Source organism: Staurois parvus, unplaced genomic scaffold, assembly GCF_062004578.1.
Source record: "Staurois parvus isolate SC_StPar_1 unplaced genomic scaffold, SC_StPar_1.0 ptg000154l, whole genome shotgun sequence".
Classification (NCBI taxonomy): domain Eukaryota; kingdom Metazoa; phylum Chordata; class Amphibia; order Anura; family Ranidae; genus Staurois; species Staurois parvus.
Genome location: NW_028317950.1, coordinates 23,830,486 through 23,856,499, shown reverse-complemented (window position 1 = coordinate 23,856,499; position 26,014 = coordinate 23,830,486). Strand labels below are relative to the sequence as shown.

Sequence of the window (26,014 nt, the reverse complement as noted above, 5' to 3'; positions counted from 1 at the left end):
TGGTTCAAAAAATATGTCTGTCAATATTTATTGTAATAGAGGTTTGCAGTATTGCACTTACAGTGTGATGAAGGAAGACAATGAAGACCTTGTTTTAAAAGTGCATTGGAATGTGTCTTGATGCAACTGTAAATTTAAGCATGTATGTCGGTGATATTTTTAAGGATAATGATTTATGGTGGATGACATTAATAAAATGGATGCGCAATATAAAAAGTAAATAGTGAATCACATCATATAGCATAAGTAAAAAAATTTCTTTCATTGTAGATATGCACTGTATGCAAGAGTTGTGATGTTATGAAATAATAGATTGTGAGTTTATAGTAATGAACATAAGGGAAGAGATATTGGAAAAGTTAAAATAGCTGCTGGAATGGCTTTGCATGAGGTGGGAGGGGGTTCCCCCCCACCGCCTTTCTGTGCTCTTCTGTCCCACCGGGCAATCCGGGACTGAAGCGGGTGCTTCTGCTGGAATACCATACAGATGATCGAGGGCTGGAACGTCCCCGAGCATCTCTATGGTCTAAGAAACCAGAAGCAATGAGTATTTTGTCACTTCCGATTTAACCAGGATGTAACCAAGCCATTACTGGCATGTGAAAGCATCTGACCAAAACAATTTTGGATATGGAGTCTAAGAGGACCTGTCACGGCCCATGCTATCACAAGGGATGTTGCTCATTCCTGGTGATAGCAATAAAAGTGATTAAAAAAGACAGTGTAAAAAGTTATTTGTTTTAAATAAAATAAATAAGTAAAAAATATAAAGCTCCCCTGTCCCCTCCCCCGGCACCCCCACGGACGCAAAAAGGTGAGTGGATACCTGGGTCTCACACGCATATGTAAATGATGTTCACAAGGACATACACAATTTTAAAGTGTGAAATGTTAGGTATCTAAGGTATTCACTCAGCATAACATATTTATAGTTTACAAAAAAATTTGTATTATGTGTTTGTGTGCATTAAAATTCATTAAAGTGTATTTTTCCCAAAAAATATGTGTTTAAAAACTTTTGCACTTAAAAAATTGCAATAGAGTTCTGATTCATCCAGAATTTTTTATGAAAAATTTCAAAACCAACCATTTTATTCTCTAGGGCCTCTGCTAAAAAATAATATATAATGTTTGGGGGTTCTGATAAATTTTCTTGTAAAAAATGATGGTTTTTACACGTAGGATAGAAATGTCAGAATTGGCCCAGTAGGGAAGTAGGTAAAGAAAACAAACCATAAGGTCTCGTTCACACTAGTGTAAGTTCTTCTGCATCTGTCGTCTTGCTGCACAACAATGGAACTCACATTATTCTCTATGGAGTCCATTAACATCAAGGCAGCATGGTGCAGTAAAACTTTTGAAAAGGTGCACGTGCTTCTTTGGTGCAGCATAGTGTGTGTTTGGCCTCATAGACTTTGTGTAGACAAATATTTCAGCAAGCTACCAAGGCTAGCTAGACATACAGTATATGCTCTGGTGTTAATGTGAGATGGCAAAGCTTGGGGGACATTTGTCTAACAGTAGCTTTTAGACCCACTGCCCAACTAGCCTAACAGTTGTCAGGTTTCCTAGGTATTTAAAAAGGAAACAAATGTTACAGTTTCCTTGTACGATAATGAGCAGTTGAGACCTCAGTTGAGCTTTTTACTGGCTCCTAAAGAGACACCTCCTCATCTGGGTACCTGCATTTGGATAATCGGATCAGAGTGGTATTAGTCTCTTAAAGTGGAACTAAACCTTCCTATGCTTTTCAACCAAGGAAAATGCCATCTGAGCTGTTTGATCTGCAACTGCCATGGGTCTGCACATGTGATCAGTTATGACATCAGCCATTTGATTGACAGTTTGGTTGAGTGCACAAGCAAATATGACAGTTATCATTCCTGGCATGCCGGGAGTGTAACTGTTTTTTGAAACCTTTAAATCGATTGGTTTAGTTCTGCTTTAATTAGTTACAAGTCTAATGATAGAGTGCTTCAAAACCTGAGAAGCTGTTTATGACAACCAATTGGCTTCTATCGTAAGCTTGTTCAGTTAAGCTTTGAAAATTGTCTGCAAAATGTCTGTGCTTTCCTACCTCTTTTCCTGCCAGCATTGCTGTTTGCAGTATAGTAGCGGCTCAAGATACACTATATTGCCAAAAGTATTGGGACACCCCTTCAAATCATTGGATTCAGGTGTTCCAATCACCTCCATGGCCACAGGTGTATATAATCAAGCACCTAGGCATGCAGACTGCTTCTACAAATATTTGTGAAAGAATGGGTCACTCTCAGGAGCTCAGTGAATTCAAGTGTGGTACTGTGATAGGTTGCCACCTGTGCAATAAGTCCATCTGTGAAATTTTCTTGCTACTAAATATTCCATGGTCAACTGTTAGAGGTATTATAACAAAGTGGAAGCAACTGGGAACAACTGCAACTCAGCCTCGAAGTGGTAAGCCACGTAAAATTACAGAGCGGGGTCAGAGCACAGTGCACAGAAGTCGCCAACTGTGTGCAGAGTCAATAGCTAAATACCTCCAAACAAAATGTGGCCTTCAGATTAGCACAACAACAGTGTAGAGAGCTTCATGGAATGGGTTTCCATGGCCGAGCAGCTCTATCCAAGCCTTACATCACCAAGTGCAATGCAAAGCAAAGCCTAGGATACAGTGGTGTAAAGCACGCTGCCACTGGATTCTAGAGCAGTGGAGACGTGTTCTCTGGAGTGACGAATCACGCTTCTCTGTCTAGCAATCCGATGGATATGTCTGGGTTTGGCGGTTGCCAGGAGAACGGTACTTGCCTGACTGTATTGTGCCAGGAGTAAAGTTTGGTGGAGGGGGGATTATAGTGTGGGGTTGTTTTTCAGGGGTTGGGCTTGGCCCATTAGTTCCAGTGAAGGGAACTCTTAAGGCATGAGCATACAAAGACACTTTTATGACATAATTTTGGACAATTTCATGCTCCCTTTGTGGGAAGATTTTGGGGATGGCCCCTTTCTGTTCCAACATGACTGCGCACCAGTGCACAAAGCAAGATCCTTAAAGACATGGATGAGCGAGTTTGGGGTGGAGGAACATGACTGGCCTGCACAGAGTCCTGACTTCAACCCGATAGAACACCGTTGGGATGAATTAGAGCGGAGACTGTGAGCCAGGCCTTCTTACATGACATCAGTGCCTGACCTCACGAATGCGCTTCTGGAATAATGGTCAAACATTCCCATAGACACACTCCTAAACCTTGTGGACATCTTTCCCAGAAGAGTTGAAGCTGTTATAGCTGCAAAGGGTGGGCTAGCTCAATATTGAACCCTATGGACTAAGACTGGGATGCCATTAAAGTTCATGTGCATGTAAGAGCGAGTGTCCTAATACTTTTGGCAATATAGTGTATAAAGGGTGAGGCTGTGTATAGATTGGTGACAGAGAAGAGTGGCATAGGTTAACCAGTCATATGTGAGGAGGAGGGCAGAACTCTAGTGTCAAGTTATATACTCACCAACCATTCTGCCTTTTGTCTCTTTTTGGCTTCTGCTAACACACAATCCTCATAAAGTGGAACGGCACCCTGGAATCGATTCCCAAAAAAAAAAAGGGAGACAGATTGCAAAGGGCTAATCACCAGTATAGCATGTGGTCTCCCCATTACTACCTTACCATGCCTTGTTCTGCATTGTATCTCTGATTTGAAAGCAGACATCTTGGCAAAGGGGCACAGGAGTGCCTAGGCATCCCTGTATACCAGGAAACGCATTGCTGTTTTTTCAGGAGGAATTTAAGACAAATGTACATGTTTCAGGGTATGGCTTAGCACAGTATATTGCTAAATGTTCCCTATAACCTTAATCTGTTTAGTGTTCTATCCATTTTAAGAAGCGTGTGATTCTACGTTCACTGTTCATTCTTGTGACTTTAGCATAGCCACCCTCCAAGGAGATTAACATTACAAGAACAATTTTTTTTTCTCTAACAAGCTGTTGTCACAGTCTGTTTTCTTTGCATGTCATTCGTAGGAACCCAGTAACAAGAGGGTTAAGCCTGTCGCAAAGTCTTTATCGTCCAACAGCACGCCTCAGCAAACGAAAGTCACTCCACTGAAGAAGCTCAGCTTATCCATCCAGGTAATAAAAGGCACAGAAAGCGGAATTTAGTATGACCTGAGGTGTCAGAATCTGGAGCAGATGTGCATTGCAACCATCAGCTTTCATTTTTACAGTTTAACTAAAAAAAAAAAGCTGAAGTTAGAAGCTGATTGGGTACTATGCACAGCTCCTCCAAATTCTGTCTGCTCTAGTTTTATTAAATTCCCCCCCAGAATGTGGAGGTCCATGCCTGTGGTCTGTGTTTTGGACAAGTAGGTCTTGGCCTGCAGCATTACTATTGCTGATTTTTACTTACCTCCCTACCAACAAATATCATTTGTGGTGACATCGCTAAACCTCATGGTAATAGCAAAAGGTAACCTGCTACCAGAAGAGGAGGTCATTGACCATCACCAGTAGTAGAACATTTTACAGAAGAGGAAACAGATTTTTAATGTCCATTATCTCTTCGTCAGCATTTATTTACAGGATGATAACCACAGAGGTTTCTGAATGTGTCTTACGTACACTAATCTTTTGTGAGTAAAGATAGAATTCTCAATGCTAAACAGTTTTGGGTTCAGTGTCAGTATTGCACTTGGAGAGAAGGAGACTGGGCTCTCTGTGTTCATAATCTTTCTGCAGCACATAGTGGAGGCACCCTCTTGTGGACTCCTTAAAGTGGAGCTGTCACCATCTTTAACACTGTAATAGACTGATGTGCAAAATACATGGTAAATAATAGATAAAATATTAATAATACAAAATTAATACAGACCTAATACAGGTGCACACACTTGGGTACCATTAAACCTGTGAGGTTTATTAATATCTTTATTGACATTATTGTAACAAAACACCATATAAAGTAGTAATGGCTTTTAGTGTTAGTTTATTTACTTTTTGAATACCTTCAATTTTTCACTGTTTTGTAAAAACATCCTTAGAGAAGTCTAGCGGAGCAGATAGGAAAAATAATTCTTGAAGAAGAAATTCTGAGTACTGAGTACCTAGTGGTGATCAGTAAGAAGAAAAAGACAATAAGGAGGAATGTGACCAGTAAGTTAAAGGTGTAGATGGCTTTATGGATGTGGGGAACAGCGTCCTGGGTTAGTGGGGGAATGGGTTAGTTGGATGGTGGCATATTTCTTTCTTTTGTTCCCTCTTCTACTTCTCTGTGTTGTTAGTAGGGGATGGAATTTGGGAAGTTTTTGAGTTCCGATCCCTAGCCATCTCCATAAGACTTGAATTCACCTTCTTTTCTTACTGTTATTTCTTTATGCAGTATTAGACCAATTGAACTTGAGAATCAATGCTTATTTGAAGTAAGTGTTGGGAGTTACAGTATATTCATACACAAACATTACTTGGTTAATATTTTAGCTTTTTAATGACCAAAATATGTCAACAAATATGGAGAAATGTGAATATCTCTTGACTGTAACAATACTACTTTACACTTACTGGATCAATTCTAGTTTATTGATACTTCATCAAACATAATGTACTCTTTGGAAACCTATAAAAACTACAGACAAAAAGATGGACTTACACTAGTTTATTCTCCTTTGAACCCAAATTGCTACAGTGAAAAATGGTACAAAGGAATAGCGAGCAGCAAATAATGATCAACCATATTTTCACAAAGTCTTTAGTGAAGTTGCAGTTGGTATTGGGCCCAAGAGAATGGGGGGACTGTGAACCTAAAGGCAGAATGTTGACTAACAGATTCCAATCTTTGCAGCGTTCTATAGGCTGTTGCAATGACAATCGTCTTTTCAGCTTCTATCCACGTACACGGAGCCGAGATTCAGCATCAGCTAAGAAGAGGAACAGCAAGTTGTGGAGTGAGACCTATGACAGTGCACGGGAGGAGCTGTCCACCCGGGAGATCAAACGTCAGGAGGTGAGGCCCAACTATACCATGAATGCTGTTACAAATACCAGTTCCTTCTTTATGATTTATTAAAGGATTAATTTATCCTAAACTAAAATGTGATGGGACTGATCAACTATGACCTTTTTCTAACCTTTAGTGATTCTTACAGAGTCAATATATCCTTTCTGGCAGCCACTCTGGCCTTAACAAGATTTTGTCCAGACCTCTCTTAAACATCAATAATTAAAGTGGTTGTAAAGGCTGAAGGTTTTTTTTACCTTCATGCATTCTATGCATGAAGGTAAAAAACCTTCTGTGTGCAGCAGTGCCCCCAGCCCCCTCAATACTTACCTGAACCTCATCGCGATCCAGTGATGTGAATGACAGCCTCGGCTGTTCCGGGTGTCTGCCTCCTCATTGGCTGAGACAGCAAGCAGGAACCATTGGCCAGTCAGCCAATGGGGGGAGAGAGGAGCCGGGGCTCAGACATGGCTCTATGTGTAAATGGACACACAGAGCAGCGGGTACCCCTATAGCAAGCTGCTTGCTGTGGGGGGCACCCGGCAGGAGGGAGGGGCCAGGAGAGCCTGTGGGGGACCTGAGAAGGCTGCTCTGTGAAAAACCACTGCACACAGTAGAAAAGTATAGAAATGTTTGTTATTTTCCAAACAAAAAAAGTTAACCTTTCAAATTGCTTTAAAAGATAAAACTACAGGAGATAGATTTGCATGTCATCACTCACTCTACTTCAACATCTACCATCGTTTGTTTTTCTTTCACGATGTGCAGTGATGAGCTTTTTTGTTCTGCTGCTATTCAGAAGGCAGGGACCTTTACTCACAGGAGCATCAAGATACTTCAGGAGAGTTAAAGATATCTAATGTTTTATGCAATGCAAATATTGTAGTTTCTGTGGAGCTGAATTACATTTTACTTGTGTACTATTAATTAACTCTCTACTTCCTCCTAGTATAGTGGACACCCCTATATACTAGACCCTCTGTAAGGGCCAGTTCACGCCACTTCTGCCTTCCAGTTGCGTTTTGCATGATCGTTTATATGTGTTTTTGATGTGTTCTGGTGTGTTTCTTTTCCCCTTCTTTATTTCTTCATCTTCATTATTGACATGTGCATTCCAGTTCTATTTGATGTGTTTTGCCTCCTTCCATATAAAAAAATGCAGCATGTTTTACTTTGGTTGACTGCAGTGGAATGCACTGCACTGGTGTGACCTATGGTCTATGGAATCCTTGGTAAACACTGCCCATGCATTTTTGATGCAGAGTAAAAACACACTGGACTGCAGTTGGTGTGAACCAGCTATAGGGTTCTGTACATCACAAGCAATATAGTAGGTCCCAGGGTTTCTTCTATGTAATGCATGATCTCTATTCAGTTTGTTGTATATATGACAAATATAATTTACACACAGGTGATCTTCGAGCTGATGCAGGGGGAGCACATGCTAATAGATGACCTCAACCTAGTCAAGAAGGTAAAAAAAAAAACCTGCAAGAAAATCAGTATTAAAAAATGTAAGATTGTGAAACTCCATTAGTGCTCCTGTGTGTTTCTCCTCCTCCCCCTCTTGCCTTCTATGTAATATAATTTATATTATGTAATTACAAATGTCTATGTAATATAAAAATAACTTAAACTCCGATCATGGAGATCCAGACCCCTGGTAATGACCTTAGCAGGTGTATAGACCTTGAAATTCAAGTGTATAGATCACATTTACTAGGCACCCACAGGAGCTAAAAGGAACCGTACAGTGGTTTAGAGGAAACATTAAAATGATCACTTGCAGTTGGCTGTGCCCCACACTGCAAGAGTTAAATGCTCATTTATGCCTAGGGGACATAGAAAAAGAAGATTTACTTACCTGATCCTCCTAGACTGGCCATATATTTTTCTCCATGTTCCAAAAAACTTAAAATGTGACAGAATATATCAAACAATGAATAAGCACATATCTAGGGTGCTGCTCACGTCATAATGTGTTCCTGCACATGACCGTTAAATATTTAATAATTGGTATGTGGCTCTCCCTATATTTCACTCTTTAAGACTCAATATATCAACTGTGTACACACATACATTATAAATACAATTCATATAGCAAGCATCCATGAATAACAGTATAATCCAAATGCATAAATAAAAGTCTATTGCAAATTTCTGTGATGAAATAGAAAAGTCCAAATCCAATATATTGTGTTAATGCATATCTTCCTCCACTCAGTACACTCTTGAATGTATATCGCATGCAACGTGGATCCCATCATCTTCTTTCCGATGCGCTTTTTCAATAGAAAAAAAACATATACCTGTAGTCTTATACCTTTCCCAGGCTTCTACTAATATAAAATTGTAGATTGTAGTTTCTTATGAAGATATTTTATATTTTTCACTAGATGGCAGATCTCCGTTAGTAATAATTATATATCTGTAGTCATATATCTTTCCTAGGACTTTAATAACATACACTTGTAGATTTTAGTTTGGTATGAGAATATTTTGTATCAATTTATACACGGTTGATATATTGAGTCTTCAAGAGTGATTCATAGTGAGCTCCGCATATCAATGACTAAATACTTATCTGTGTTAGACATGATGATGCGGAGGGACAGTCCACTGCCAGGAGAGTGGAGGATCAGGTAAGTAAAAGTGCTTCATCTTTTTCCTAGACAAAATGAGCAGGTAACTCTTGCAGTGCGAGTGCAATCCGCAAGGGATCATTTTAAAGTTTCATAGGAAAGGGAAGAATTAGAATGTTCCTTTTTTTTTTTCTTCTTACTATGTTTGCATTGCAAAGATTATCCCTTCACTTTTTGTCCCAGTGACAGAACAGGAATTGCTTCTTGTGTGTCTCTGTTGGAAAGATTCTACTACTTTCCTATACCACTGACACCATAGGAAGTCAGGGGATATCTCTGTGTAAAATGAAGTCAAAAAAGTTTGGCTGGGGTTAAGTTTACTGTCCCAGCATCTACTGAACTCTAAAATGTCAGTATTGGTGGAGCTGATCACTTAAATCAGTGATTATACTCTTATGTGGTATAGGGGCCTCAACTAATGGCCCCTGACATCACCACTAATATTCAGTGTATGTAATACTAGTGAAGATTGTCAGAGACTACAGGTTCGTTACAGTTGATAGTAAGAGTCTTTAGATACGCCTCAGGTATTGGAGACTGGAGACATGCTTGCAGGAGCATCAGAGACTGAGCATGTGGCATGAGACTGCTAGAGATCACTGCTATTAAAGCACCCTTTACAAATCAAATCAGTGCTTCCACTACTGACTGCTGGGAGCCAAGGGATACACAGCAAGTGCTAAAGGGCCTCCAGTTGAGCCCCAGGGCTTTATATAAATCTTTTGCTGGTATAACTTGCCTAGAATTAGTTCCACCATCCACAACAGTTAGATATGGAGTTTCTTTGGTATATGTTGGTACTCTTGACCCTTCTGTATACCCCCCGTTCCTGCAGTGCAGAACCTGCTCACTATTCCTTGTGTGGATTGTTCTTCTAGAACTACTATGAGCCCATGCTAAAACTGGCGATCATGAGTGAGGAAGAGCTGAACCAGATATTTGGCATCCTGAACTCTCTGCCCTCACTGCACCAAGGTGAGATGGTTATTATACAGTACTGGTAGGAAATACAAACAGTTGGTGTCATTAGTCAGGTTTGGGTATAATCTTATAACATGCCAAAAAAATGTATTCTATATACTGTTACACTACATGGAGAATAATACAAATATCTCTATTCGGGAACAGGCCACCATGCAAAGCAAAATTAAAGTGTCACTTTGGATAGGTATACAAAACACTCCTTAGTCAAGTTATGTATTTACTTATATAGTCATTATCCATGGAGTTCATAAAGACTGGCGAAGACAGATTTTGCCAAAGTGTCTCTCATATGTTCAAAAAGTGGTGCAGCATGCGCCAAATCCATGTACCTGTCTAGAACTTGCACTTGATTTTGGTGCATGCTGCAGCACCTTTAGAATGCACTCAAGCCACTTTCACAAAATCTCTGCACCAGTTTCTCTCTGTATGCCAAAAGAGAGTGGGTCTTAATTAGCTCCACTTCCATAGGAGACAAAGGGATTTGTTTATTAAAACTCAAGAGTGCAAAATCTGGTGCAGCTGCACATTGAAACAAATCAGCTTCCAGGTTCTATTGCCAAAGCTTAATTGAACAAGCTGAAGTTAGAAGCTGATTGGCTATCATGCACAGCTGCATCAGATTCTGAGTGCACCACTTTTAGTAAATCTCCCCCATACTGTTGGTATTTTATTTTGAATTTGGTGCATTCTTAGTGCCACAATGTAGAGGTGGCGCATTCAATGAGCCACAATGTAAGATTGCCGAAATTGGTGCACGAGTCTCTGTCAGAACCAAAATTATCGCAGATGCTTCATGAATTTCGTGCAATACTTTACCAAGAGGGATTAACGCCAGAGTAGTGGCACAGCGGCTTTATTGAATTCCCCCCAATATGTTTTAAAGAAACCTGTATTGCATGTAGACTGCCATTGCTGACCTTTCCTTCTAAAAAAGAATGCTATTACCCTCGCTGTCATGAGTACTTTCTGCCATGATCAGGAGTTCAAACTTTTCTTTGACTTTCCAATCTGCTTGTTTGCTCAGGACCAGTGATCGAGAAAACACTGAAGATAGGGACAGCCAGGCAATTGGCATTTTCAGTCAACAATGCTGGCCTTCATTCAGCAGATTTAAATACTGCTAGTGTAACTGTCTTTCTTATTATCTTCTTAAATTTCCTCACACAGCAGAAACTGGATCAAATGTTACACAAAGCCGCAGTAGTTTTTAGTGAGCTTGTGAATCACAAGACTTGCTAAATATTGTAGCAGGTAACAACATTAATTTATATGTATTTATGATTGGAAATTGGCACACACAAAAAAAACACACACACTATATATATATGCTGTATATTACACAAAAGATTGCTATGGGTGTTTAATGCACTGATTTGATGCAAATGGCACTTAGCATAGTTCTACTTTTAAAATAGATCTAATCCCTTACAAAACAACATTTATGCATGTATTGTAAAACAATTGTCTTTTTATTTATTGAATTTTTTTTTTTCTTAAACCATAATTTTTATTAGGTTTTATCAATAGACAGAGATAAAAAAACAAAAAAAAAAAGAATAACAAACAATGAGATGTTTACAATAAGGGACTTCCAGAGCATAACATGCACTTCATAGGATGTTGAGTACAATGGAATATAAAAGGATACAGTAAGATTATGAACTGTCAAAGGATGTATTCAATATAACTAATATTCAGCTGCCAAATATGGAATAATAGATATTAGATTTTAGGAGCATCAGTCAACCCAAGGTTTCCATGCTTTATCAAAGGTGGGGCGAGAGGCTAACCTGTAAGATAAAAATTTTTCGTATCAATAGTTTAGTCTGACCATAACCACTACTTCAGATGGGTTGGGGTCAGGTTGTATTTCCGATGCCAACTATGATTGTGTTGGTCGCCACAAGGATGTGGGTTATTGCTACTCTGTATACTGAAGGGAATGTCTCCAGATCAAGGTGTAAAATAGCTAGTACTGGATCTGGGTGAATTAAAATTCCAGAGATTTCTGAAATAAGAGACATTTTTTTTTTCCAGTAGCTAGTTAGATTTTTACATGATCAGGTGTGGAAAATAGTGCCGACTTGCCCACATAATCTCCAACAGATTGGGGAGTTAGATGATTAATATTTTGCCAACTGTGAAGGGTCCGATACCATCTGTGTAAAATCTTTTCTGTTAACTCCAAATGGTTAATACAGTGTGTTGCTTTATGGCTGTGGTCCATTGTTCAAAGGTGAAGGAGTGGGCTAAATTCGACTCCTACACCAATATAGGAGGAGTTTTGGTGCAGAGTTTTATATATAATAGATATGCATTTACAGGCAATGGATTGGGTGGTGTAAATTCCCATACAGACTTATTGACAGAGACAGTTGGAGGGGGTGGTTTAGAAAGAAAGCTTAGTATATGAGTATGTTTGAAAAGGGTAGTTTTAGGGATGTCATATTCTTTTGATAGTAATGCAATGCTTTTGGGAGCATTGTCTGCATAGAGTTCGTCAACCCACTGGATACTTTTAGCAACCCAAGGTGTGACCAAAACATAGGGATAAGAATTTCCAGGATGGTAGTTGGAAATCTCAAGGGCATGGTATGGTGATTTAGGTGTGAGTTTTGTAGAAGTGTATGCCACGCTAATAGAGAAGCCTGGATGGTTGGAAGGAAGTGGGATAGATTTAGTGGATCCACGCATCTGCTAGTAATCGTAAGAACAGTAAGTGTATACTAGTGGAGTGTGTGCTTGCGGTTTCTGTTTCTACCCATAAGGCTTCAGTAGGGGTAAGGAACCAATGTTTGAGCTGGGAAAGTTGTACAGCTAATTAGTAGTCTTTGATGTCAGGCAAGCTTGCACCTCCTACTGTTCTGTTAGATGGACATGAGAACAGCGTGCTCTTCCCTTGCCCTATAAACTGTCTGAAGACCTTGTTGAATTCAGCTGTGAAATTTTAAATGAAAGGGGCAATGTCCGAAACAAATCTAGGATCTTAGGGAGGGCTACCATCTTGAAGGCTGCAATTTTACCCATCCATGAGAGTTCAAATTTGGAGATACAAGTCAGTTCTTGACGTAGTTTGGAAAGAAAAGGTTTAGGATTTATCTCGACAATTGATGTGAAGGATGGAGTTAGTGTGATCCCTAAATATGGGATGCTTTGATCAGTCCATTGGTAGGGAAGAAGTGCAGCCAGATGATCTCTAGTATATTTCTTAATTTCTAGGTCTAAAATGAAAGATTTATTAAAATTGACTTTATATTATGAGAGTGAACTAAAGTGTGTTAATATATCATGAGCAAAGGGCAGAGAGATAAGTTGATTGGTCAGGAGGAGCATTGCATCATCTGTGGATAGATTAATAACATGAGAATGGTAATGAAAGCGAAAATCTGAGATATGGGGGTGCGAGCAGATGGTTTCCCCGCTAGAGGTACTATCATTAAATTGAAAAGGGAAGGGGAGAGTGGATAACCTTTGCGTGTGCCCTTGGTAATGACAAAGGATTTAGACAGAAACCCTGATGTGTATACTTGCTCTGATGGGCTGGAATATAGTGCTAATATGAGTGAGAATTTTTCCTTGAAAGCCAAATTTAGAGTGGACAGTGGTCATGCATCCCCAGTGGACCTTGTCGAATGCCTTCTCTGCATCTATGGAGAGAAGCAAAGAAGGCGTCCTACTAGCCCTAGCATGGTGGATAATGTTTAGGATGTGTCTAGAGGCAATTTACCAGGAGAAAACCTCTCCTTCTGTTCCAGATCTCCTAGACCGCCTGCTGAAGTTGCGCCGTGAGGATGGAACGGTTGATCAAGTGGGGCCAGCAATGCTAGAATGGGTGAGCAGAATCTTGGCCCTTCGCTGTGTGATAGTTACACAATGAACAATCAATATTTTAAAGCAAATTCTTAATATGTCTTTCAAATGTCTAGCTAACAGATGGGAAGCCTCAATTTTTGTCATTATCTCTTTACGGGACTGAGATTGAGTTTTGCAGCAGTTTTCTTATTTCGGGTCACAATCCTGCGCAATGTCCTTTTATCTCATTCAGTCAGTTGACCATGTCGACCGCGCTTATACTTATCAGACGATGTTTTCCTAGAAATTGCCATCATAACCTTTGATACTGTACCTCGTGACACAGCAAATAAATTGGCAACTTCAGTCACTGAGGCACCAGCTAAGTGGCACCAATAATTTACCCTCTTTGAAGCACAGTAAGCTCTGATATGACTCCTAATTACTAGCAGCCATGCAGTGAATGACGAAAGTGAGGATTCCCAGCTAGGTGTGTTATCACACAGCGGAAACAAAAGAATGTTATATCACTTCCGTTTTCAACAAGAAACGTCTTCGCTTTCACACCAGAAAATCATGTAGTGTTTCCATTTATTTGTCTAACCCCTGTATATACAAGCTTCAACTACACATACTGGATAGATTGTCTTTGCATCAATAAGAAACTACCTTTTGTAGTATTTCATTGTATTTGAAGTTTGTATATATATATTTTCTAAATAATAATGTGAGAATATACCTGTTTTGATACAGCTTTGCTTCCTGTATGTAATTTTCCTGCTGAAGCCAATTATGGCGAAATATGTCAAAGTATCTACTTGAAGCTGTAAAGTTGGACAAGGCCAATTTTGTATCAAGATATTTTATGATATTATATTATTGTTAAATGAAATGTTACGATTTTATTTGAAGAAAAAAAAAATAGTGGTTACATTTGGTACTTATAAAATCCTGTCTACAGTCATCACCAGTATTTATATTTTGGGACGAGGTACCTTCCGGTATGGTAACTGCTTCACATAGCTTCTTACACTATACTTTACAACCACTTGAAGCTTGAGTCTGCTAGGTAAATAGTTAACAATGGTAGCCTCTGCATTGCTCTCATTACTCCTTTAACAAAAGTCACTGTCACTATTTTGTTCCATTAAATAATAAAAATGCTCTGCAGATTCCTTATCTCCAGTCCTACAAGACATACTGCTGCAACCAAGTGTCTGCCAAGACTCTGCTGGATCACAAGAGGAGAAGCCAGGCTGTACACAACTTCCTACAGCTGTGCCAGGAATCAGCCTTCAGCCGTAAACTGGATGTGTGGAGCTTCCTTGACCTACCCCGGAGCCGACTGGTGAAATACCCACTTCTGCTGAAGGAGATACTGAAGCACACAATGGTAGATCACCCAGACCATGGACCCCTGAGTCAGGCTGTGAGTAATGCACATAAAAGTGTCCCATCATTTACTTCCAGAGATGTGTCAAGATTTTGGATAGCTATATAGAATGTACAGAATTACAATATCTATGAATCCCAAAAAGAGCTTCAAATCTACAGCCCTTACCACAGTCATTTATTTTCTAGTACACTTTTGACGAACAACAGCAAATAGACACAAACTCAAATGCCATGCATGGGGTCCTAATGGGGTTCAAATCTGGGACCGCAGAGGTGTGATGCCTAAAGCACAGCACTGCTCACTAGTTTGTCAGTAAAATGTTTGCATGACGGAAATGAAGATTACTGTAACCCTTCTAACCTTACCAACCTACAGAGCATGCCCAGGCACTATGCAGTGCTGCAGATACTGTCATTGTTACTTCGCTTTTCTTTACTCAAGAGAGCCACTTATCCCAGGAGCCTGCTAAAACTTTACAAGTCTGCTGTACCTCAAACCAATGTTAGTGGATCAGCTGCCAATGTCACTCCTCTTGTTGCATAGCTGGATGCTGAAAGGAGATATGGCTCCAATCTCACAGAGGCCGAGGTCACAATTGCAGTGTGCTTGGGATCCAGGTGTCCCTATGTAATAACAAATATACCTGTAGGCATCACACAGTGTCTGATTGTACTGGGTATTGTATAGGAGGCTGTGACATTTTCTATTTACCACTTATTGGGGGCAAAATTTCCTCACTGGAGTTCCCATTACTTCATATCCATACCTGGGTACCTCTGTCAGTCCCACTCCTCCTGCTCCATAATGGAAGATAAACTAAAACTCCCACAGGAGAAGCGGGACCAACTTTGAATGTGACCAATGGGGAAATTTGGGAACTCCGGTACTCACAGGTACCATGGCAGATCACTCCCACTGAAATATAAAGTTTGTATTCAGTAGACTGCCCATTTAAAATGTCAGTAGCAGGTTAATGACTAATATCCCTTGCAAATCTCTGAACAATGCTGGCTCTGCAGATATTTCTATTCTCCAAGGAGCAGGACCCCCCTATCCCTCTTGTATTGAACTGTATTGTCTCCCTTTATATTGTAAAGCGCTGAGCAAACTGTTGGCGCTATATAAATCCTGTATAATAATAATAATAATTATTTTTTTCGTCTTTTAAAGAGAAATCTTATGAGCAATAATGCTCAATTGTCCATTCTCTGTTTAGGTGAATGTCATTCAGACCATCATAAGCCAGATAAACAGCAAAGCTGGAGAGGCCGAGTGTGAATATTATAAGAAAAGGTTGTCCTATCTGTATGAGAGTCAGAATGAAGAGGAGGTGTCACGTTCTCGAATTTTGCATTGTCATGGAGAGCTGAAGAACAACAAAGGCCAAGTAAGACTGTCAGTCTTCTATAAAGAGGAATGGGTGGAAAACTGTGTCTGCCTGCTGCTGTTCAAGTGGTTGTAAATCTCAGACATTATTATATGAACAAAGCATATCCCTCTATAGCAGGGATCTCTAAATGGCGAACTGCAGTGCGGACCAAGCGACAGGTCTGTCTGGACTACTGTGGCCACGCTATTCAGCTGCCTGTGTTCCCTTCTCCTTCCCACACTCTGTCAAGACCTGCTAGCACACCCATCCTCTGCCCCACTATGAAGCTGACACTATCATCTTCACTTCAGGGCAGAGGGCGGAAGTCCCGGCTGGTCTGGTTAGAAGGCAGGAGCAGCCCCACTTTTCAAGTTAACTAGCAGTGATTGGCTTGCTACAACACAGGGCGGTACTGGCAACCTATCGCTCACTAGTTATCAGGAAAGGTTGGAAATCTCCTGCCCTTCTTTCTGATGCACCTGCCTCTCTTTGCCCTGCTGTGTAAGGTAAGAATAGGTGCAATGTAAAAGGGGGACGCTGTTGTCTTAAGGGAGGCTGTCATGTAAAGAGTAGCACTGTGATGTATATGGAGGGACTGTGATACAAAGCAGGGCTGTGATGTAAATGCAGGCACTGTAATGTAATATAAGGGTGGCTGTGATGTAAAACTGGGTGCTGTAATGTAAAGGGGGTTGTATTTACAGAGGTGGACTGTGATGTAAACAGGGGACTGTGATGTGAATGGGGTGCTGTGATGCAAAGGGGTGTATGATATGAAGGGACTCTATGATGTAAGGGGGGCTGCAATGTAAAGGGAGGACTGTGATGTAAATGGGGGTTGTATTGTAAAGAGGAACGTTGTGATGTAAAGGGGGGATGTTGATGGGAAGGGGAGGACGGATGACACTGATGTGAAGGATTTGAGTCACAGAACAAATATGAGATTCGGACTTCTGCTGGAAGAAAATTCATTTGAAAGGACTCCAGTGCCCCGGAACACGCAGGGAAGAAGTCCCTGCACTACTTCAGAAACCACAGTCCGCAGGGGAACCAAGGTACCCAGTACCGTTGCGATTTCCAGTTTGGGCAGCGTGCCGTTAGAATTAATGGTACCCACCTGCAGGTCCCACATTCTTCTCTGTGGGTGGTGTGGCTGCAGGTATTTGTGTGGATCCCGCAGCAGGACCACAGCTAAAGAAGAATATCAGGGGTATATAGAATGCAGTTGTCAGGAGTATGTCGTTTAAACCTCAGTTTACAGTGTGCAGTGGTCAAGAGTAGAGATCAGGAGAGTGTAACAGGGAGTGCAGGAGTCTAGAGTGCACAGGCTGCAGGACTCTGTATTAAACACCTCCACTCTATGCAATTTGTACTCTTGAGTGCAGGGGTCAGGATATGTAATGCAGAGAGTGCAAGAGCCAGAAGTAAGTCATGCAGAGTGCAGCAGGCAGAAGTCACACAGGATAACAACCAAAAATAACCCCTAACACCATTTATATGCAAATTACATTCTTGGTATAGACAACAATTTGCATATGAATGTAGGATGAGCACTGTGTACAGAAGCAAAGCCATAAAGCCCCTGCCCAAGGGACAGTGGGACTCAGCTGAAAAGCCAGGACAGTTCCTCACACTCCAGAAACTGTTTGAAGGTATACCTAACAAAGGAGGCCTGCGTGGTTCAGAAACATTACACTGATGTGAAGTGATCTCTTTTCAATAAAAAAAACCTTTGGACTTTATCTGAAGATCTGTGGTGTGTTGGCAAATATTTCCATTGCTCTGTGCGCATGGTTCCAGTTGTTGCTGTAGCACTCATTACTTTCGAGCATTTTCCATGAATGTGATGGGAATATTGGAAGGGGATAGGAATATTCATCTGTTTGAAGGTATGGTACACCATTTAATGACTCTACAACTATATGTCCTTTTAGGGAAAATCATTTCTTGTTATACTACATAGAATACATTGCTTGGCAGTGCGCAGGAATAAAAATAAGGAGGTATATTTTTTTTTTGGCCAATGGACCTGGATTGAGGTCTGATTAAAAATAAATGGCCTTGCTCAATGCAACATGCACCTGTAACTTGTCAATTTTGAGAAAGTTCAAACAAGATAAAAATTAAACCTGACTGATTTTTTTTTTTTTTTTTTGTTTCAATACGTTTCACCAGTTTATTAAGCTGCTTTGGTTGATTTATTTTTTTTCTTGGTAAGAAAAGTGTTCACAACTTCTCACTGGAAATTTCTCCAAATTATTATTATAATCCATTATTTTCGAGAAAGAACAGACTCAAGGGGACATTTGTTTTCCAAATGCTGTTTATCAGTTTACTTTTAAACAATTTTTAGCATGTTCATAACTGTTCAGTGTCTAACTTTTAAGAACTATAGAAACATTTTGCTGTTCAGTAAAAAGTAGTAATTATGTTGGGTTTATAAAATAATTTTTTTTTTACTCAGGAGCAAAACGTAAGTGTTTATAATTGCCCATGTTTTTTTTTCTTTCTAGAGGCTTCACGTCTTCTTGTTTGAGAGCGTCTTGGTCCTAACGCGCTTAGTGAACCACAATGATCAGCCTCAGTTCCAGGTCTATCGTCAACCCATCCCTCTTCCAGAATTGGTGTTGGAGGACCTCCCTGATGGTGAAGTGCGAGTCAGTGGCTCCATTCGAGGAGCTTTCACAGCAGCCAGTGAGCGAGGTACTGGTTCATACCTCCAATTTATGTGGGTTACTGTAGCCTAATAGTCAGATTTTTTCACTATGCACCAGAGCCACAAAAGAGGTTTAGTTGCTGTGGGAGAATCAGGATTTTGTTTACTCACTGTAAAATTCTTTAATTGGAGTCCATTGAAGGACACAGAAGGTTTTTAAACCATTGCATCATGCTGCTGCCCCCAGGAGGATTGGACACTAACAAACAAAAACTGCAGGTCAGCCCAGGAAAACGCCTATTACTACCAGCATGCCTTCTTAGTAGCAAAGCATTTAGTACTGCAAGATTATAAACACAGAGGAATGGGATTTGTATCCTCCAAGGTAAGAATTTTATGGGGACTACAAAAATCATATTTTGTTTTTCTTGTCAAGTGAGATACAGAATGTATTTAACCTATGGATATACAAAAGCAGTCTAACAGAGGGGTGGACAACACAGCAAAGAAACACTATGACAGGCTCAGGAAAAAAAAAAGAAAGAAAGGAGAATAGAAGACTGGGGACTGCCTGCCGCTCAAAGACGTACATAAAGGACCTTAGGCCTGAAGCTGGCATCAGATGAGGACAGAACATTCACCTGGTAGAACCTAGACAATATGCAAACAAAAGACCAGGTGGCAGCCTTGCAAATCTGGGAAACAGTTGCTTGATGCCGAAAAGCCCAAGAAGCACTCACAGATCGTGTAGAGTGAGACAATATGGATGGATGATGCTCTGACTAAGCCTACTAGAGATGGTGGAATGAGAATCCACCATTCAGGGTAACATAATAATCAGTCTTTGTGAAATAGGCAGTTGCTGAGAGACTCACCACATCCAGACAACAGAGGGAAATTTCCTTTTGGTGAACTGAGTGATGAAAGAACAGTGGGGTTTATTTACTAAAGCTGGTTCACTCAGAATCTGGTGCAGCTGTGCATGGTAGCCAATCGGCTCCTAACCTCAGCTTGTTCAATTAAGCTTTAGCAATAAAAACGGTAAGATTGGTTTGTATGTAGTGCACGAGATTCTGAGTGAAGCAGCTTTAGTAATGAAACCCTAATGCCTTAAGTGAGGTGAAAGACAGAAACCACCTTGGGCAGGAAGGAAGTACTGGGCCTCAACACCACCTCTGTCCCTATGAAAAATCAAAAAGGTTTCCTTGCAAGACACTCCTGCCAGGCCAAACACTTGGCTTACAGAGGAGATGGCTACAACAAGCATCAGTTTGAACCCATTAGGGACATTATATGTACACACACACGGAAATAAGTATTTGATCCCCTGCTGATTTTGAATGTTTGCCTACTCACAAAGAAATTATCAGTCCAAGAATCGAATGATAGGTGTATTGTAACACAGACAGAATAGAAACAAAAAATTCAAAAGAAATGCATGTCTAACAAATGATGCACTGATTTGCATGTTCATGAGGGAAATAAGTATTTGATCCCCTGTCATTCAGCAGGATTTCTTGCTACCAGGTGTCTGTCATACAGGTAACAAGCTGAGATTAGAAGTAGTCTCTTAAAGGGAGTGCTGCTAATCTCATTTTGTTACCTGTATAAAATACACCTGTCCACAGGAGCAATCAATCAGATTCCAAACTCTCCACCATGGCAATGACCAAAGAGCTGTCCAAGGATGTCAGTGACAAGATTGTAGTCCTACACAAGGCTAGACTGGGCTACCAAACTAATTCCAAGCAGCTTGGTGAGAAGGTGACAACAGTTGGTGCAATGATTTGCAAATGGAAGAAACACAAAAAAAACTGTCAGTCTCCCTAGGTCTGGTGCAGCATGCAAGATCTCACCTCGTGGAGTGTCAATGATCATGAGAACAGTGAGGAATCATCCCAGAACTACATGTGAGGATCATGTCAATGATCTTCAGGCAGCTGGGACCACAGTCACCAAGAAGACAATTGGTAACACACTATGCCGACAAGGATTGAAATCCTGCAGTGCCCTCAAGGTCCCTCTGCTCAAAAAGCACATGTCCTGGCCCGTCTGAAGTTTGCCACTGAACATCTGAATGATGCAGAGGAGGACTGGTTGAAAGTGGGGTCAGAGGAGACCAAAATCGAGCTCTTTGGTATCAACTCAACTCGCCGTGTTTGGAGGAGGAGGAATGCTGCCTATAACCCCAAGAACACCATCCCAACTGTCAAACATGGTGGTGGAAACATTCTGCTTTGAGGGTGTTTTTTGCTAAGGGGACAGAACAACTGCACCACATCAAAGGGATGATGGACGGGCAATGTACTGTCAAATCTTGAGTGAGAACCTTCTTCCTTCAGCCAGGGCATTGAAAATGGATCATAGATGGGTGTTCCAGCATGACAATGACCCAAAACAAGGCAACAAAGGAGTGGCTCAAAAAGAAGCACATTAAGGTCCTGGAGTGGCCTAGCCAGTCTTCAGACCTTAATCCGATTGAAAATCTTTGGAGGGAGCTGAAAGTTGCCAAACGTCAGCCACCAAACCTTAATGACTTGGAGAGGATCTGCCAAAAGGAGTGGACCAAAATCCCTCCTGAGATGTATGAAAACCTGGTGGCCAACTACAGGAAACGTCTGACCTCTGTGATTGCCAACAAGGGATTTGCCACAAGTACTAAGTCATGTTTTGTGAAGAGGATCAAATACTTCTTTCCCTCATGAACATGCAAATCAGTGCATCATTTGTTAGACATGCATTTCTTTTGAATTTTTTGTTGCTATTCTGTCTGTGTTACAATACACTTACCATTCGATTTTTAGACTGATCATTTCTTTGTGAGTGGGCAAACATTCAAAATCAGCAGGGGATCAAATACTTATTTCCTTCACTGTACACACATGTCAGAGGAACTGGGGGGAACTACTCAGAGACCCCCTGCACCAAGGTCTTAAAGAGTGTGTGGTCAATTGTTTCTGAAACAGTCAGAAACATGACAGTTGATGGGACAAAGTCAAACAGCCAGAGAGAGGAGAGGATTAGAACCATAGAGAAGCTCCAGGGGTGGAAGTCCTGAGGCTCACACCAAGTGAAGTATGCCTACCATGTTAAATTATAGTTTTTGTAAGTAGTGAACTTCCTAGCTTTTAACATCGCAGGAACATAGGTTCAAACAACCATGCCATTAAAATCTGTCAGTGTGAAGCAGACTGGTAAATTAATTCCTGGCAGAGAAGATTCTGATAATATGGCAGAGCCCACACAGTGTGTGCAAGAAGTCTTATCAAAATTAGCATACTACATCCACTTGGGACAGTCCAGGGTAATGGGGAATACTGGAATGGCCTCCATCTTTATTCTGCTATGCAGACTAGAAAGAAGCTTCATGGGCAGAAAGGCACAGATCAAGGTGTGTAGATCCCAGAGCCACTGTTTCTGCCAGAGGATCCCTATACCTGGAGACAAACTTTTTCAGTTTGTTGTTGCACCTGGAGGCCAGGAAGTCAGCATCCCCCACCTGTGATATGGGTCCTAAAGCACTTCTGGGTTTATGGACCACTCTCTTGGGTCCAAGTGCATTGCTATATATCACCGCCATACTGTTTTCTGACTGAATCTAGATAACCTTGCAGCTGGGTGGTCCTACACTGCAGAGAAAGTCAAGTCCCCTGCAATGACAGGGTACCCAGGGTTCATCCCTAACCTGACAAGCTGCCAATCATCATTAAGATCTTCCAGAAGACAGAAAGGAAAGATTTCTGCGATTCCAGAGCCAAACTCCTGATCCACCAGACTAGGGACAACCTGGTCCTCAGTGCCAAACAGAATGATGCATTGTAGAGTTCTAGACTGAAACTGGGACTGCCTCAAAGAAGGCTACCATCAGACCCAAAAATGGTGGAGAGTTGGATGAATTCTGGACTGGAGAGCTTGTATCTGAGACTGGAGATATTGCAGTTTCTCCTATGGAAGGAACACTCGGACTTACTCCGTTTTTAGGAATAGACCATGATACTCCAAAGGATGTCTGTTTCAGCAATAGTTTCTGAAGGTTTAGGATCTATCCGAACTGCTGTATTATTTGGGCAGTTAATGCTATGTTGTGAGACACAGCCCACACCAACTGTTCCTTGTCTAAGTACATTCAGAGCTATGAGATCCAAGATAGAGCAAATGCCCCCTTAAGGTCTGAGAACTGTGTTGGAGAAATAAATCCTTGAATTTTTTTTGCCACAGGAACTGGGAGCAATGATGTCTTGGGCCAGAGATCTTGATGAAGATCTGCAAATTTGTGTGGTGACACAGGAGGGTTGGAAGTGAGAAAGCGGGGAAGTGGCAGAGAACAAAACACCAATTTTTAGGCCAGGGAAATCACTTCCTGCATCTAAGTGTCTGAGAAGCAATGGTTAACAAATGTCTCCCCCCCCTTTGTAAAGTGGGGATGAACTTTCAGGCAGAGGAAGGCTTGTCTGAGGATTTGGCAGATTTAAAGCTCCAGCCTTTGAAGTTGAAATGACACCCAAGCTTGGGGAGAGGTGTGGACATGGTGGATGTGAGATTAGAGAAATAAAAGGAGGTTTTCTTGACAGATAAAAGATCGATAACACTTTGTAGCCAATTTATTGAGCTTGTGCTATAGAAGAAAGGTATACTTGCCACCACTAGCATCCTTGATAATGTATCAATGGTAGATCATAAGAGATGGTCTGCAAAGGCCATGAGTATCAGATGCTTCTTGAATGCAGTTTCCACAGCCCAGCATCTTAAAGCCAATCTCCAGGGAAATTAGAAATCCTACCTTGCAGTGCAAGATCTCTTTTAGGGGCTTTTGCCCAATCAGCCATGGTTTCGCAAAGTAAAGTCACAGCCAGGAAGGGAGAATTGGAACAGCAGGTACAATGGGAAAATCTTTGCAGCCTTAGGGGCTGTAAGGGATCTAAGACTGGACGCAGCAGTAATAGATGCAACAGGCTGGTACTGTAGCTTCAAGGTGGTACTCACCACATCAATGAGAGATGAAACTCTTAACTTGGAATTAATAGCAGTGGACTGACTATAGCCCAAATCCAACAATTTTTGTTGACTCAAAGTCTTGCATGGCTGTATTAAAAACCTCAGCCGAAAGACTAGAGGAACCAGTCACATGCAAATGAGCTAAAGAGGATGTCAGGATAAACTCTAGGAGCAGTGGGCAACAGAACACAAGCCTGCAACCGTAAAGTTCATTCCAAAATAATGTAAGGCATAGCCCTGATGACTTAGGGGAATTAGAGTAAATTCTAAATAATCCGTTAAATTTAGAATCCAGCTGTTCTGCCTTGTCCCATTTAAAATCATAAATGGCAACAGCAGTCCTGAAATATTTATGTCTAGAAAACCCACAGTTGTTAACATTATGGACCAGCCACTCTAAGCTTAACTTGTGTCTTCAGCAAAAATTGTGTGATCAAATGCTGAGACATTTTGTCATGTGACTGCCTGTCATGGAATTCTGTGTCTGGGAGTGCCGACAACTATTAAAAGAAGACTCTGGGAATCCTGTTTACACATTAGATCCACTTTGAACCGACTGTGAAGTTTATGCATAATGTACATTGGTTGTTTAGCATCAATGTGTATCTTTAGAATATAAACTCCAAGAATTCTGTATAGTAAACTGTAGACTTGATGCTGATCTTCAGGCAAACTATACACACAGCTGAAATACACATTTGTGAACTGTCATACCTAGCAAAGAATTTCTAATTCTCTTTAGACAGTCTTGTTATTCTGACATTCCACAGCCAAGGTTCCTGACCTCCACTGCAGCACATTGAAAATGACTCTGCTTAATACTCCTACCAACAAACATCCAATGTTAGACTGACAGCCTGGGATGCCACCACTAATTTCTTTATCTTGCAGGACCTTGCAAGCAGCCCATATAAAAACACATCATACAGGAACTTTTAGTATGTTCATATTTAACAATAAATATAGATTAAATGTTTAGAAAAAAAACTAATTGGCTGCACGTAGTAACTGGGAATTTTTTTCCCCAACATTCCCATTTGTGAGCAGCTGATCACTAGGTTGACTCCTATTGAACAGGAACAGCCAGAGCTGGATCAAAATACGTCTGGTCCCTGCAACAATCAGACAAATTTGGATCTATGGCCAGCTTAGTACAATTATAACAACTCCCAGCACCCATTTTGTGATTGGACAGTGAAGAAGAAGCAGTAGCAGATTGAGCTTGACCTCATATTATATGGTTTTGGTAAATCTAATGGAAAATTGTATTATGTATGGGTGGCCTTACACTAGTTGCATTTAAAATGATTTAATGAATACATAACAGCATTATGTGGTATTTTTAATGCCTGGTGTTCAGAACTGATTTTAGCCAGATAGAGTGTGGCAAGTTAATCTAATGCTATAATATAGATGGGTGAGAAAAAGAAATACTATGACTCACCAAGATTTCTACATAATTTTTTTTTCTTTTCAAAACAGCCAAAAACTTTTTTCGGGTGAGTTTCCGGGACCGATCCAGAGGCCAAGCTCACACTCTACAAACCAATGACTCCTTCAACAAACAACAGTGGGTCAGCTGTATCCGGCAGGCCATGGTGGCAAGTAGAGAGCAAAGTAGCAGCTCCCTCCAGACACAGGAGAATGCTGGTACTCTTATAGACTTTTCTGACCTGAGCCTCAATTGCTATGAGGACAGCAAGAAGATGGAGGATGGGTGAAAAGGCAACTGTGCTTCTCTGGTACGCAAATGCAGTTAGTAAAGAGACAATTTGATAGATCAGACCTATGGCAACAACTTGGAATTCTAATAAATTAGGCTGAAACAAAAAAAATTACAGATTTTACCTATTTCAAGGACATATATTTTTATACATTGTTTATAAGAGCATGATCTTTTTAATTTTAATAGGCTGTTAATTAAAAATGATCAATGTCTTTTTGTGAGGAGAGGACTAGGTCTGCCATATAACTGATGTCCACCACTTCGCAGAGCCGCAAGGAGAGTGAAGGAGTGTTAAGGTCTATTTTAAAGCTTCATTAAGAAGGTGACGCAGTATTGATCTTTTGTACATTTTAGTAAGGAGGCTATTAACATTTTTATGAATACCAATAACTAAGGAGAACTGACCACTTTATTTACTGTTGCAAATAGTGAATTGGTTGCATTTTATAAGACATAAATAAATATGACTGTGGATTACTGTAAAAA

At 40.7% G+C, this 26,014-nt stretch overlaps 1 protein-coding gene across 1 annotated transcript in view; it reads left to right on the top strand.

Moving 5' to 3' along the window:
• Positions 1-26,014, top strand: part of LOC149463663 (rho guanine nucleotide exchange factor 3-like) — a 35,733-nt gene extending 9,719 nt beyond the window's left edge. The window contains exons 4-12 of the mRNA XM_089675256.1: positions 4,000-4,107; positions 5,813-5,974; positions 7,380-7,442; positions 9,489-9,585; positions 13,350-13,426; positions 14,558-14,815; positions 15,999-16,169; positions 18,665-18,854; positions 25,285-26,014. Of these exons, the coding sequence (XP_089531382.1) occupies positions 4,000-4,107; positions 5,813-5,974; positions 7,380-7,442; positions 9,489-9,585; positions 13,350-13,426; positions 14,558-14,815; positions 15,999-16,169; positions 18,665-18,854; positions 25,285-25,523 (1,365 nt within the window). The 3' untranslated portion in view covers positions 25,524-26,014. The remainder of the gene's footprint in view (positions 1-3,999; positions 4,108-5,812; positions 5,975-7,379; positions 7,443-9,488; positions 9,586-13,349; positions 13,427-14,557; positions 14,816-15,998; positions 16,170-18,664; positions 18,855-25,284) is intronic.